At 56.4% G+C, this 12,466-nt stretch overlaps 1 protein-coding gene across 1 annotated transcript; it reads right to left on the minus strand.

Moving 5' to 3' along the window:
- Positions 1–8,323: 8,323 nt before the first annotated feature.
- On the minus strand, positions 8,324–9,022 carry DNAJB8 (DnaJ heat shock protein family (Hsp40) member B8). Its single transcript, XM_007985450.3, has one exon. It carries the CDS (start codon positions 9,020–9,022, stop codon positions 8,324–8,326), a length of 699 nt encoding a protein of 232 aa, XP_007983641.3.
- Positions 9,023–12,466: the final 3,444 nt, after the last annotated feature.

Below are 12,466 nucleotides of genomic sequence, written 5' to 3' on the forward strand. Positions count from 1 at the left end.
CTGGGACAAGGGACACAGCCTTGGGGAGGAACAGCTGGGAGTGTCCCCAGAGCCAGGGGAGAGAGAGGGCTTTTACAGACAGAGAAAGCCAGTCCAAGAGAGAGGCAGGGACAAACCTGAGGTCTCCAGCAAGGGGGCTGAGCAGGTCCTGCACCCTCCCAGCCTTGGCCACATGAAGGCACTGGCTCCTCTGCTCAGGAACCCACAGCCCTGACCCCATATCCCACCTCCCAGGTCCTGCTGCCAAGCTCCTGCCACACGGGCCTCCTCCCAGCCCTGCCTCTCAGCCCTAGCCTCCTGGTCTCTACTTCTTTGCTCTGCATCCCAGACACAATCTACCTCCTCCCCAGGAGGCTCCACTTCAGGGACGGGCCCTAGGAGCAGGTCCTGCCCAGGGGTCCAGGCATTCGAGTGCCCCTCCCTGAGCAACCTGGAATATAGGTCCCCCAGGCAAGAGGCCATTTGAGGAGTAGGTGGCCTTGAGCTGGACTCTCAACGGCCCCTCTGTCCAGCCCTGTGAGGAGACACCTCTCCTCTCTGCAGGCTCTGTGGTGGGTGGAACAATGTCCCCTCCCCACAAAAATGTCTTCGTCCTCATCCCCAGAACCTGCGTGTTCCCTTAGATTGCAAAAGGGACTTTGCAGATGTGACTGAGTGAAGGATCTTGAGACAAGAAGACTATACATGATCATCCAGGTGGGCCCTAGATGTAATCCCAAGGGCACTTACAAGAGGAAAGAGAAGGGTCAGAGTCAGAAAGGGAGACTGGAGGATGCTGTACCTCTGGCTTTGAAGATGGGGGAAGGGACCACCAGCCAAGGAATGCAGGTGGCCTCTGGGTTGGAAAAGGCCAGGAGACGGGTGTTCCCTTGGAGACCTCAGGAGGAAGACACCTTGATTTTAGCCCAGGGAGACACATTTGGGACTTCTGGCTTCTAGAACTGTAGGACAATAAATTTGGGTTGCTTTAAACCACAAAGTTTGCAGTAATTTTCCACAGAAGCAATAGAAAATGATTGCAGGCTCCTCTTCTGAAAAACCCAAAAGACAGTGAAAGAGAATTGCAAAAGAGAGGACCTGCTGGGGTGAGGAGGGACCCAAGCAACGCCCAAGCGTGGCCTCTGAGGCAGCAGGAAGCAGGGGGGCTGCCCCTACCCTTGTCCCAGCCCCCAGGCCCCTGAGGTCCCTGGAGTAGTCCGCTTCACAGAGACAGAGAGTGGAATGGGGGGCACCAGGAGCTGGGGAGTGCGGAGTTAGAGTTGAGTGAGGACAGTTTCCATTTGGGAAGAGGAGAGTCCTGAGACGAATGACGGTGAGGGCAACAGAGCCGTGTGAATGTGCTTCATGCTTCTTAGTTGTCCACATCAAAATGGTGAAATGGGAAATCGTATTGTGGGTATTTTACCACAATTAAACAAACACAAAAATAGCCCATTCACGGTAAAAGAGAGTTGGGAGGTTGTAAAGGACGAGGCTGGAGAAGAGGTTGGACCCCATGCGAGCCTGTGGGTCCCAACTGGGGTTTGGACTTTGTCCAGGATCTTGGTGAGGAGTGTGGAGGCGTCCACCTGCGGACACAGTGGGCAGTCTGAATTTGTCCTGAAGGCCTTGGAGGGGATTTTAATATTTCCCTGTGAGCTGCTCTGGGGAATTTGGACTTCAGACTCATAATGATGAATGATCCATGCCCTTAGCAAGAAGCAGAGCACCTTGGCATTTTCTGAAGGCTGGTGGGGATGTGCCCAGGTCAGAGGATGGCTCGGGCCCTGGGAGGCCGCCTCTGGCAGGCTGGTGCTCGTGCCCAGGGCCCAGGGAGGAGGCTGGGGCAGGGATCAGGTGCATTGGAAACTGAGCATCTGCAGAGCCCAGGGGCCACCAGGGAGGCATCCAGTGGATGGTGCTGTGCAGACCTGAAGTCTGAGTCTCAGTCATATGCTGAAGTTGCCAGTAGAGGTGTAGCCCTGATTAATAGCCTGTATTTTGAGGCCCATGTTGTGAGCTGGGCACTGGGAACAGAGCCGTGAGCAGAGCCCACCTACCAGGGCCTCAAGCTAGCTCCTGGTGGGTGCAAGGCAGGCAGAACCAGGCTGTAGGGGGGCATAGGCAGGGTGGCAGTGAGGTTAGTGCAGGTGGCAGGGAGTCGCTCCGGGGAGAAACAGCATCTGCAAAGGTGGAAGGGCAGGGCTGAGGCCTGCCAGCCCCAGCCTGGTGAAGAGTTCTGAGCAGTGGTGGCTGGCAGGGCAGAGACCAGACATCTCGCCTCCTTCTCTGCTGTCTCCTGGCACCTTCCCAAGTCCCAGCACACAGAGGTGATGATAAATGCTTGCTGGCACAAGTTAGATGGGGGCTCTTGTTCTGGGCTCCTGTTCTGGGAGGGGTCAGACGACTCTGTCCTGTGAAATGGGCATAAGGATGCCCACTGGGTAGGGCTGCCTGGAAGACAGATGACAGTGCGTGGACAAAGCCCAATGCAGGCGCTCAGTGCTACCCTCCATCCACAAGATGAAGTCAGTATTGGCAGATCTTGATGGCGTGATTGTTGTAAAAGCCAGATCATGGACCCTGGGAGTTGTCATTGGAAGCAGCAGACACCCCAGCTCTGAGCGGAGCTTGGGACCCTGTCCAGCCAGGGAGGGACCGTGAGGTCTGTGACCCTGGCAAGGCAGAGTGGGCAGACTGGGGAGGCCTGAACTCCCTACCAAGACCCTTCCCCAGTAGACAAGAGGAGAATCTCCCGCTCAGTGGCAGGCTGCCGGGGGAGAGGGGGCAGGCGGGCCACCTGGGGCCGGGTGGGCAGTGAGGCGGGAAGGCAGCCGTCTCACACCCTCCCCCAGCCCTCTCCAGGGGCTCTGTCTCCACCCCTCACCTGGGTACCTCAAGCTATCTCCCTGGCTCCTTGGCATCTCTGTGTCTCTATGGTCCCTGGGTCCCCGGAATCCCAATCTCCCCTTCCTTCTGTGTCTCTCACTGTCTCTGTCACCGTGTCTCGTTGCTCCCGGTTCTCCTGCCCTCCCCGTCCCGCCCACCACAATCCCCTCCAGCCCACTTGGTGCCCTTATCTGGGTCTGCCCCGCACAATTGCTGGGAGCCCATCCCCATGACAACGGGGCAGATGGCGGCTGCGATTAGCCACTCTCCCTCCCTCCGCAGCTCAATCCGTCTTTGAAATTAAATCAGCTGCGATAACATCGACCGGCCAGAGGGAGGGAAGGCGGGCAGGAGGCTGCCTGCGCCCCACCCACCCCGCCCCAGGCCCAGTGCAGAGGGAGAGGAAGAGGGGAGCAGAACTGGTTCCCACTGTGGCCCTGTGACCTTGACCACATCTCTCGTCCTCTGAGCCTCAGTTTCTGCATCTGCAAAATGGGGGTGAACAGCCATATCTCTTGCTTGGCTCGGTGGAAGGCGTGGGGGAGGTTCTGCAGTAGGCTGAGAACACTGTACCTGCCCACCCAGTCCATGCAGAAGCCTGAGCCCCATTGGGCAATCCCTGCCCGGCCAGGCCTTAGGGACCAAGGCCATTTGAGTAAACCAGCTCTTCGTGGCTGAGAGGCCACAGACCTGGCTCCCCACCTGCTCTGCAAGCCCAGTGCATCTCCCAGGGCCTTGACACCCTAACTTGCAAAATGCTCCAGCTTAGATGCCATCTCATCCACTCCCTCCCCCACAGCCTTTTGGTCCCTTCAGACAGCCAGGGCCCTCACAGAATGTGTGGACCCAGGAATGGAGGGTGGAGAAGGTGGAGACCTGCCCCAGTATGAGACCTCCCAAGGAAGCAGCATCTGGTGGTGTTCGCTGGGTGGGCTGTGGGTCCCAGGCAATGGGGTCAGCATGTTCGAAAGCTGGAGGTGGGAGGCAGGGTGGGGCCAGAGCACAGAGAGCAGGAGAGAGTGGGGAGGTGCGCCTGGATCTGAGGCGAGGGAGGGCTGCGTGAGATCCGGAGGAGGACTCTGAGTAGAGGTCACGGCCAGCTCAGAGGCCCCGTGCAGGAACAAGCCAGTGTGAGCAGGAAGGGGAGGAGGCCAGGGGGCTGGAGCAAAGAATGATGGGGAAGCTGGGGCCGTCACTGTGCCGGCTGGGGAAGGTCCTGAGGGCCGCCATGGGAACTGCAGCCTCCACTCCTGAGTGTTCCGCAAAACTCAGGCTTTCACGGGATCCTTCTGGCTGCTGGGATAAAAACGGGATGAAAGAGGGAAGGGAGGAGGCCGGGGAGGAGGCTAGCGTGATGTCCAGTGGACGACAATGACCCAACTGGGACACGGCCGTCATCTTCGCGGGGAGCTACCCTCTGCGGTGTCCCCTGCCCCCCTGCTGAACCCTGGGGCAGCGGAGGAACCTCAGCGGACTCCGCTCAGCATGCCACTGCACAGGGCGCGGCCAGCCTCAGCCCAGCTCTGAAAGTGGCTCCCAGACCCCTGGCTGCCCCGCGCAGCTCTGAAAGTGGCTCCCGCATCTCTCACTGCCCCATCTGGCTCTGAAAATGGCTCCCAGGACACCTCGCTGCTTCAGACTTGGCCCCTAGACACACAGCCCAGCCTAGAAGAGGCTCCGGGAAAGGCCAGAAGGGCCTGCTGCAGCAGCGCAGCTTGGCAAGGCCTCCTCAAGAAAGTGACACAGAGTAGGGGCCTCCAGGAATGACTTTAACAAGCTGAAGGAGATGGGAAGGGCGGCCCAGGCAGGGGCAACAGTGTGATGCCGCAGCAGAAAAGGCCCAGAGCCGGCAGTGCTGTGGGGCAGGCCCCAGGCAGTGAGTGCCGCGTGGGGGTTGGACTCTACCCCAGATGTGCTCCTGAGGAAGTCACTCAAGCTGCCAGGCTTCAGCTTCTCTGTCTGTAAAGTGGGGCTAAGGGTGGACACAGGGATTCCACCAGGTGTCACATGCTCAGCTGGGCGGGTCAGTGACTGGGGCCCCACAGGCGTTTGAGCAGGGGATGCCATGTTGGATTTGTGTTGGAGAGAGCAGGTGCCAGCTCCAGGTGTGAGGCTGGGTGACAAGAAGGAAGCAGAGAGCCAGGAGTCCTGGGGTGTTTGGGGACCAGTGCCGTGCAAGCACCCAGGTTTCTGCTGTGCACCCAGCGCCAGGACTGTGGCCTCCTGGGCTGCCGGGCTGTAACTGGATTTGCTCAGCAGCTGCCTGTGCTAAGCAGGCCCACTTGACGCAGCCACAGCTGGCCAGTAATTGGTGAAATTAGCAAGTCGGCGGGGACAGAGGTCAGGTGGTTAATGCTGTAGTGGGGGCTTTGATGAAGTTAGTCCCAGGGAAGGACTGGGAGCTGGGGTTTGACCTTCTGTGTGTCACGGGGCTCTCCTGCCCTGCCTGTAACGTGGTTAGGGGACCTCCAGCTGCCGGCTTGTCCCAGGGCTCTCAGAGGCAGAACCCAGGGAGCTGCAGCTTGGCCTCAGCCTCAAGATGCAGCCACAGTGCCAAGTTGCCGACTGTGTCCTCTAAGCCAAGACGCATGCAGAAGCCTAGGGGGCTTTTCAAGCCCTAAAGATCTTGAGGTGATGCCCCTTGGCTTCCTGGAATAGGCCTTCAGCAGGCTCCCCTTGGAGAAAAGCAGCAGGCCCGCCTCCCCGCCTCTGCATCCCTCGTGAGTGCCCCTCAGACCAACTCTGCATCGGGAAATGGGATAAGTTCTTCACTGAGTGTTCCCCTTATTCAACCGAGCCTCACCCTCCCCTCTAGGTTAAAGGCCTCCCAGTGTCTTCTCCTGTCCTGAGCTCCAGAGAGTGTCCTCTGAGCATGGTCCTTGGTTTCCACTCTTCCCTGGCACAGTGCTCCTCCCTTCTTTCATTATATATCATTTATTGGGCGCCTACTAGATGCCATGAGCTGGGCTGGGAGTTGGGATGCAGAAGTGAGCAAAATCTGACCAGAGCCTAGTCCAGTTGGTGCTCAGGACACTTTCTGTGGCCATGCCACACCTCCCTGCCGCAGCCAGGGAGCCAGAGACCCTGTCACTGACCATCCTTTAACCCTCAAACCTGGAATCACCTGCTTTTTGGCTTCTATTCCAACCCCAAGGAACAAGGAATTACCACCTGCTGGTCTTTTATATAGACGCACTCAAGCACTTAAGCGTGTCTCCCTGGGCTGTCACTGCCAGCATCATTATCATCACCACCATTTTAAAGGCAGGTCCTTTGGAGTCAACATCTGGGGTGATATTCTAGCACAGCCACTTGCCAGCTGTGTGACTCTCTCCTCTCCAGACCTCAGTTTCCTCTTGGATAATGTGGGGTCAATGACCCCTGTCTGGGAGGGTTGTGGACAGTTGTGGGCATTAAATGGAACCATGCATAGCCACCTTCCTGGCCTTCTTGCTGTTCTCCAAACAGGGGCAGGCCTGTTCCTGCCCCAGGCTTTTGCACTTGCTGTTCCCTCTGCCCAGAACGCTTTTTCCCCATATGGCCTCATGGTCCAGTGCCTCACCTTCATTCCAGTTCCTGATAGATGTCACCCCCTCAGAAATGGAGTCCACTCTGTTTTGTGTGTGTGTGTGTTGTTTTGTTTTGTTTTGTTTTTGAGACAGAGTCTCGCTGTGTCACCCAGGCTGGAGTGCAGTGATCTCGGCTCACTGCAAGCTCCGCCTCCCGGGTTCATGCCATTCTCCTGCCTCAGCCTCCCGAGTAGCTGGGACTACAGGTCCCACGCCCAGCTAATTTTTTTGTATTTTTAGTAGAGACGGGGTTTCACCGTGTTAGCCAGGATGATCTCGATCTCCTGACCTCGTGATCTGCCTGCCTTGGCCTCCCAAAGTCTTGGGATTACAGGCGTGAGCCACCGTGTCTGGCGAGGCCACTCTGTTGGGTGTTGAGTGACTCAGCACTCCCCTGCCCACTCCCTGAGCCCCCTTCTCAGTCAGCCTACCTGCCCATTTCCTCTCCGGCGTTCATTGCTAGTGGGGACCATGTTCTGCACACCAGTTTCTCATCTGTCTCCCTCAACTAGAATACTAACCGCATGAGGGTAGGGGTCTGCCTGTTTTGTTCCTTGCTGTATCTCCAGTGTCTAACAGGTGCTCAATCAATATTTCTTGAATTGCATCCAATTAATAGTGCCTGACACATCTGTGAGTTTGAGATTGTTTCAAAGTAAAATGTTACTTTTTTTGAGGCAGAGTCTTGCTCTGTTGCCCAGGCTGGAGTACTGTGGCATAATATCAGCTCACTGCAACCTCCACCCCCTGGGTTTAAACAATTCTCCTGCCTCAGCCTCTGGAGTAGCTGTGGTTACAGGCACTCGCCACTATGCCCAGCTAATTTTTATATATATATATTTTTTATTTTTAGTACAGATGGGGTTTCACCATGTTGGCCAGGCTGGTCTCGAACTCCTGACCTCGTGATCCGCCCGCCTCAGCCTCCCAAAGTGCTGGGATTACAGACGTGAGCCACCCGCACCCAGCCTCAAAGTAAAATGTTATTTTAAAAATGCATACTTTTTAAAGATTGGCACTCGGTAGGACTCAGGTCATCAGAACAGAGTCCCCTTTCCTTTTTAGCACAGGCACCCTCCCGTGATGACATGGAGTTCACTCACCCTCTGAGGGGGTCAGCCTGGCTCTGACTTGGGGAAGCTCTGGCTCCACGTGGCTGAGATCTGCTCCCTGGGATCCTGCCCCCACCCATGGATGCCAGGCCTGAAGATGAGTGGGCACTCACCAGGGAGCGCGGCCTGTAGAAAGGCCCTGGGGCTGCAGGGTGTGTGGTGCAGTGGAACAACTGGGGAAGCCAGCACGGTGGGAGGTCAGAGGTAGAGGGCCGGGGGCAGGTGGGTGGGCCCAGGCCACCAGGCCCTCGTGGTGAGGATGAGGTGTGCAGTCCTTATACTTAGAGTGGGGGAGCCTGGTTTAAAGCCACCAGGCAATGCGATTGAACGTGGGTTTGGCACAGCTGTCCTGGGAAGAACCTATGTGGGTGGGTAGAAAGGGGAAGGCTGAGAACTGGAACAGCAAGGCCTGTGCAGATGGCAGGGGCCAGCAGTAGAGAATGGATACAGGTCAGGGTTGGGTTTGAGGTAATCAGGACAGGGCAGCCACGTTATTTGTCAACCCAGATGGTGGGCACAGTAGAGATGACAGACCCCCTGCAGAACCACCCCTGGCTTCCTGATGGAAACAGCGCAGGCCCTGGAGGCAGCATCCACACCCTCCTTCATGTCCACTAGGCTGGAGCTGGCCCCACATCCCCACAAAGCTGGGCAAGCTGTTCCATGAACTCACTTGGCACATTTATTAACCATCGGGCTATGTCTGCGGCCCCATGTGTTTGCTGCCCTGTTCATGGTGGTGACAGAAGGAAGGCAGAGCCAGGTGGCCGGCGCCTACTTGCTATCCATCCATTTGAGCTGCTCCTTGCCATTCACAGTCACCGACTTGAGCTGCCCATCTTCCTCCACCTCCACACGCTCCTGCCCGTTCTCCACGATGCGCTTGGTGGTGACCTTGTGGCCATTGATCATCTCGGTGGACGACATCACCGACTTGAACCCCGAGCTGCCAGAGCCGGAGCCCCCGAAGGAAGTGGATGAGAAGGTGGTGTGGCTGCCCCCGCTGCGGCCCAGCGTGTTGAAGGATGAGAAGGCCTCCATGAAGGCTGGGAACTCTCCAAAGCCCGCTGAGAAGGCCCCCCGCAGGCCATGGCCCCGGCCACCACGGTCACTGTTGAATGGGCTGTCCCAGAACTCAAAGGAGAAGGGGTCCAGGCCACCGAAAAACTCCCGGAAGATGTCTTCAGGGTTACGGAAGGTGTAGCCGGTGTCGAAGGGGCTGCCGTAGGGCGTGCTGGCCCCGCCGCCAGCCTGCCAGCTGTCACAGCCCGCACGGTCGTACAGGGAGCGCTTCTTGGAGTCGGACAGGACCTCGTAGGCCTCAGACACCTGCTTGAACTTCTTCTCAGCTTCCTCCTTGTTGTCGGGGTTCTTGTCGGGGTGCCAGCGAAGGGCCAGCTTGCGGTAGGCTTTCTTGATGTCCTCCGGGGAAGCACTGGCCTGCACGCCCAGCACTTCGTAGTAGTTAGCCATGGCCAGGGGTGTGGGTGAGAGGAGAGGGGATGTGGAGGCCAGGTGGGCTCAGGGGCCCAGCTGGTCAGATGGACGGTGGAGAGGTGGCCGGTGGTCTGGGGCCCTTCAGCAGGGGCCTGGCTGGACTCCTCAGGCTCCAGGCAAGATTCTGCTGGGGAGTTCACCTTTTCATAGTACCAGTTCTCAGGGACTGGAGGGGCCCCCACTGAGAGGGGTGGGAAGAGGGGAGGGACACTGCCTCTGTGGGGCCAGGTCAGGGTGGGCTGCCCTCCAGAGCTCCCTTTATGACATCAGCTCACAGGGCGTGGCCTACCCCCACCCCCAACTCTGCACCAGGCAAAGCTGGGCATATGGGCCTGCCCCTGCCACTGAGGCAGCCACAGCGGTGGGTGGGAACGGGATGCTCTGTGACTCAGGTGGTGTGGGCTGAGCCCCGGGAGCCAAAGGGCAGAGGCAGGATTGGCCATGAGATTCCAGCCTTGGTGGGTGACAAAGGTCCGTGGCCGTGGTGGGGGAGGTGGGCGAGGGCCTTCTGGGTATGTCCACTCTGCCGATGGCTGGGCAGCGGCTAAGGCAAGAGGAGGCCAAGGTGGGATTCAGGCAGACTGGGGTGGGGAAAAGAGTCTGCTTTTCTTGTGCCCATTATCTGGCCAGGTCTTCCGCGGTAAGCTCCACAAAGGCAGGAAAGTCTGTCCCTATCTAGGACAGTGGCTGGCATACGAGGGCCATCGGTAAACACTTGGATGAACGAGGCTCAGAGACACGGAGTGCTCAAGGTCACACAGCGAGTCAGTGAGGGAGGGGATGTGAAACCAGGGCCAAAGCTGCAGCGGACAGCAAATCCAAAGAAGCATTCCACTCAATTCTGGTAAGAAAAATAGGGATTGATGATAAATATTGATTACTGAGTGTAGCAGGTTGAATGATGGCTCCCAAAAAGATATGTTCCTGTCCTAATCCTTGGAACCTCTGAATGTGAGCTTATTTGGAAAAAGGATCTTTTCGGATGTAATTAAATTAAGGATGTTGAGGTGAGATCATCCTGGATTATCTAAGTGGGCCCTAAATCCAGTGACACATGTCCTTATAGGAGGTGGACACTGATGCAGCCAGAAGCTGGGGGTCAGGGGGGCTCTCTCTGCAGCCTGCAGAGGGAGTGCAGCCCTGCTAACACCTCGATTTCAGACCTCTGGCCTCCAGAACTGGGGGGAAGAGATTTATTTTGTTTTAAGCTACCTAGTTTGTAATAATTTGTAACAGCCCTAGAAAACGAATCAGGTGAGTGAGGTAACCAAATATTCTTAGGCATTTATATTCCTTTAATTCTTGTTCTGGTGTTGGATCATATATAAAAACAGCAATTCACAATACTGATTAATATCTGTTCCTACCTTCACCTCACCCCACTCCAGTTAAGATCAAAACGATGCTAAACCACTTACTAACCACACCAATAAAGAGCCTAGATGTTTGGGTCACCAAGTCTTAACTAAAGATAACCTGCCTGCTTTCTTTCCTTCCTTCCTTCCTCCCTTCCTTCCTTCCTTCCTTCCTTCCTTCTTTCCTTCCTCCCTCCCTCTTCCTTTCCCTTCCCTTCCCTTCCTTCCTTCCCTCCTCCCTTCCTCCCTTTCCCACTCCTTCCCTCCTTTCTTCCTCCCCACCTCCCTTTTTTCCTTCCTTCTTTCCTCTTCCTTCCTCCCTTTCTCCTTCCTTCCTTCCTTCTTTCCTTCCTTCCTTCTTCCCTCCCTCCCTTCCCCCTTCTCCCTTCCCTCCCTTCTTCACTCCTGCCATTTTTCCTTCCTCCTTCCTTCCTTCATTCTTCCCTTCTTTCTCCTCTTCCTTTTTCTAGTCTTTATCCCTTTCTATTATCCTCCCTCTCTCTTTCTCTTTTCTTCCAATGCTTATGGGTGCTAGGTTTCAGGCTTCTAGCAGGGGACAGTATGTTCTAACCAATCCCAAATGCCAGGAGGGATGGAGACAGACTGTAGAGACACTTTGCAAACCCAGCCTCCAGTGACCATTGCTGTCTCTCCATGCAGCTTATCAAGAGCATGACTCACCCCCCGTGCCGGGCATCCACCCACCTACACCTGCTGACACGTGGCTTGGCAGAGGAGTTGAAGAACAGAACTTCTCTACTGGATGTAGCTACAGATGAACCTGGTTCTTTATCTCTGTGGCTGGATTTTTGTCACTATGTCTCTGTTACTAGTTAGCACCTGCTGTCCCTTGCAGGCTTGTCCGCTGGGGCAGGAGAAAGATGCTTGCCCTGCCCAGTTCTCCATGATGGCGGTGGCAGTGGGAGAGGCGCTGCTGTTGACTGTGGTGCCCGTGGGGAGAGGCACGGTGGATGTCCATGGAGATGGATAAGGTGTCTTTAAATAGTAGAGGTGACCATGGTAGCAGTGTTGGTGTGGGGGTACTGGTCATGGTGGGGGTGAGGGGGAGAGTAATTATGGGTGATGCTGGACTTGGTCATGGTGATGGTGATGCTGGTGGTGACAGCAGCAAGATTTGTGCTGGAGAGTAACTGATGATGGTAGTGGTGGTAGGGATGGTCATGCCAGAGGAGATGGTAATAGTGAGCCTGTGTTGTGGTTGGCAGTGATGGTGCAGGTATGATGAGGAGGTGATGGGAATGGCTCCTAGTGAGCCCTTGGTGTGGTTGGCAGTGGTGACAGTAATGGTGATGATGAAGGTAAAGATGGTGGAAGTAGCAGAGGTTGTATCTTGTTCGGCTCTGCCACAGTGACAGCTTTCACCTCTCAGTGGTTCACGACGTTCACAACAAGCATCTGGTTCCCCCCACTTCGCTCGCTGGTGCCTGCAGGCAGTTGCCAGGGCCCCGCCTCCCATAGCTTCTCACTACGGGTCCCAGGCTGGAGGAGCAGCTCTGACCCACACACTCCTCTCTCGTGAGGGTGCCACTCAGAGCCAGCAGGGACTTGCTGCCTCTGAAAGCTTCTGTTGGGCCATGATGTGTGGCACTCTTGCTGCATCCCATGGTCAAGGCCATCGTCTGTGGGGCAAAGAATGTTTCCATCAGGAAGGTTCTGCAAATCTCAGGGCAATAAGGAGAGAGGCCTGAGATTCCCATGGGGAAGAGGGAGTGAGCAGTTCTCCAACATATGCCAGATGCTAATGGCGGGACTGACCGGGGATGGTAACGATGGCTTTGCTGGGAGCAGTGTTGGTGCTGCTGGTGCCAGGGTCACCAGTGGTGGTGATGGGGTAGGAGGCAGGAATTGTGCTATTAATGGAGGATGGTGGTGAGGGTGGTTGTGGAAGAGGCAATGGTAGAGGGGGGTGCTGAGTGGTGAGAAGGACGCAGTGGTGGAAATGCTGATGTGAATGCCGATGGTGATGGTAATGGCACTGACGTGTGGGACTCTGTATTTTCTGTTGCTAACTTGGCATTACACCAACCTCTTCTATGGTATCCTT

The sequence above is a fragment of the Chlorocebus sabaeus genome, chromosome 22, assembly GCF_047675955.1.
Source record: "Chlorocebus sabaeus isolate Y175 chromosome 22, mChlSab1.0.hap1, whole genome shotgun sequence".
Lineage (NCBI taxonomy): Eukaryota > Metazoa > Chordata > Mammalia > Primates > Cercopithecidae > Chlorocebus > Chlorocebus sabaeus.

Bases quoted from the DNA above. Each gene is read 5' to 3' on its own strand.
- DNAJB8 (XM_007985450.3), bottom strand. From the start codon at position 9,022: ATGGCTAACTACTACGAAGTGCTGGGCGTGCAGGCCAGTGCTTCCCCG.